This window comes from Nestor notabilis, unplaced genomic scaffold (assembly GCF_000696875.1).
Source record: "Nestor notabilis isolate BGI_N333 unplaced genomic scaffold, ASM69687v1 scaffold24206, whole genome shotgun sequence".
In the NCBI taxonomy this organism is placed as follows: Eukaryota; Metazoa; Chordata; class Aves; order Psittaciformes; family Psittacidae; genus Nestor; species Nestor notabilis.
In genome coordinates, this window is record NW_009933653.1 from 5,853 (window position 1) to 6,408 (window position 556).

The 556-nt window shown below is 61.5% G+C and overlaps 1 protein-coding gene across 1 annotated transcript in view; it reads right to left on the bottom strand.

The window, feature by feature from the left end:
- ESPL1 (extra spindle pole bodies homolog 1 (S. cerevisiae)) overlaps positions 1 to 471 on the bottom strand; it is a gene marked incomplete at its 3' end in the record, with an annotated part of 6,203 nt that extends 5,732 nt beyond the window's left edge. The window contains 1 exon segment of the mRNA XM_010016991.1: positions 370 to 471. Coding sequence (XP_010015293.1) covers positions 370 to 471 — 102 coding nt within the window.
- Positions 472 to 556: the final 85 nt, after the last annotated feature.

The following is a 556-nucleotide window of genomic DNA, read 5'->3' on the forward strand; positions in this document are numbered from 1 at the left end:
AGCCACAGCTTCTCTGGGCACCCTGTGCCAGCGCCTCAGCACCCTCACAGGGAAGAGCTTCTGCCTTATCTCCAACCTGAACTTCCCCTGTTCCAGTCTGAACCCATCACCCCTTGTCCTGTCACTCCAGCCCCTGAGGAAGGTCCCTCCCCAGCATCCTTGTAGCCCCCTACAGACACTGCAAGGAGAAAAGCAGCATCCATAGAGTCCGGGCAGCACTGGGCACTGCTGCTCAGAATGGGGGTGCTGGAGACACTCCACTGATGGATTAAGGGGAGCATCAAGCCTGGAGCAGGGTTAGGAACCCTCCAGGTGCTCAGAGAGCCTCTGATGGACCCCCGCCCCCACCCCCCCCCACCCCAGCCGTACCCTCTCCAGCAGTCTGTGCAGGACACGGCAGCTCCCCTCGGTGAAGGCACAGAGGTCGAGCACATCTTCCCAACTGAAGGGCTCCTGCTTGCTCCTCTTCATGCACTCGCTGAGGGAGGAGCTGAGGAAGTGGCAGCTCTCAGCCAGCACCCTGAGGAACTGCTCCGAGGCCTCTGCCACAGCCCTG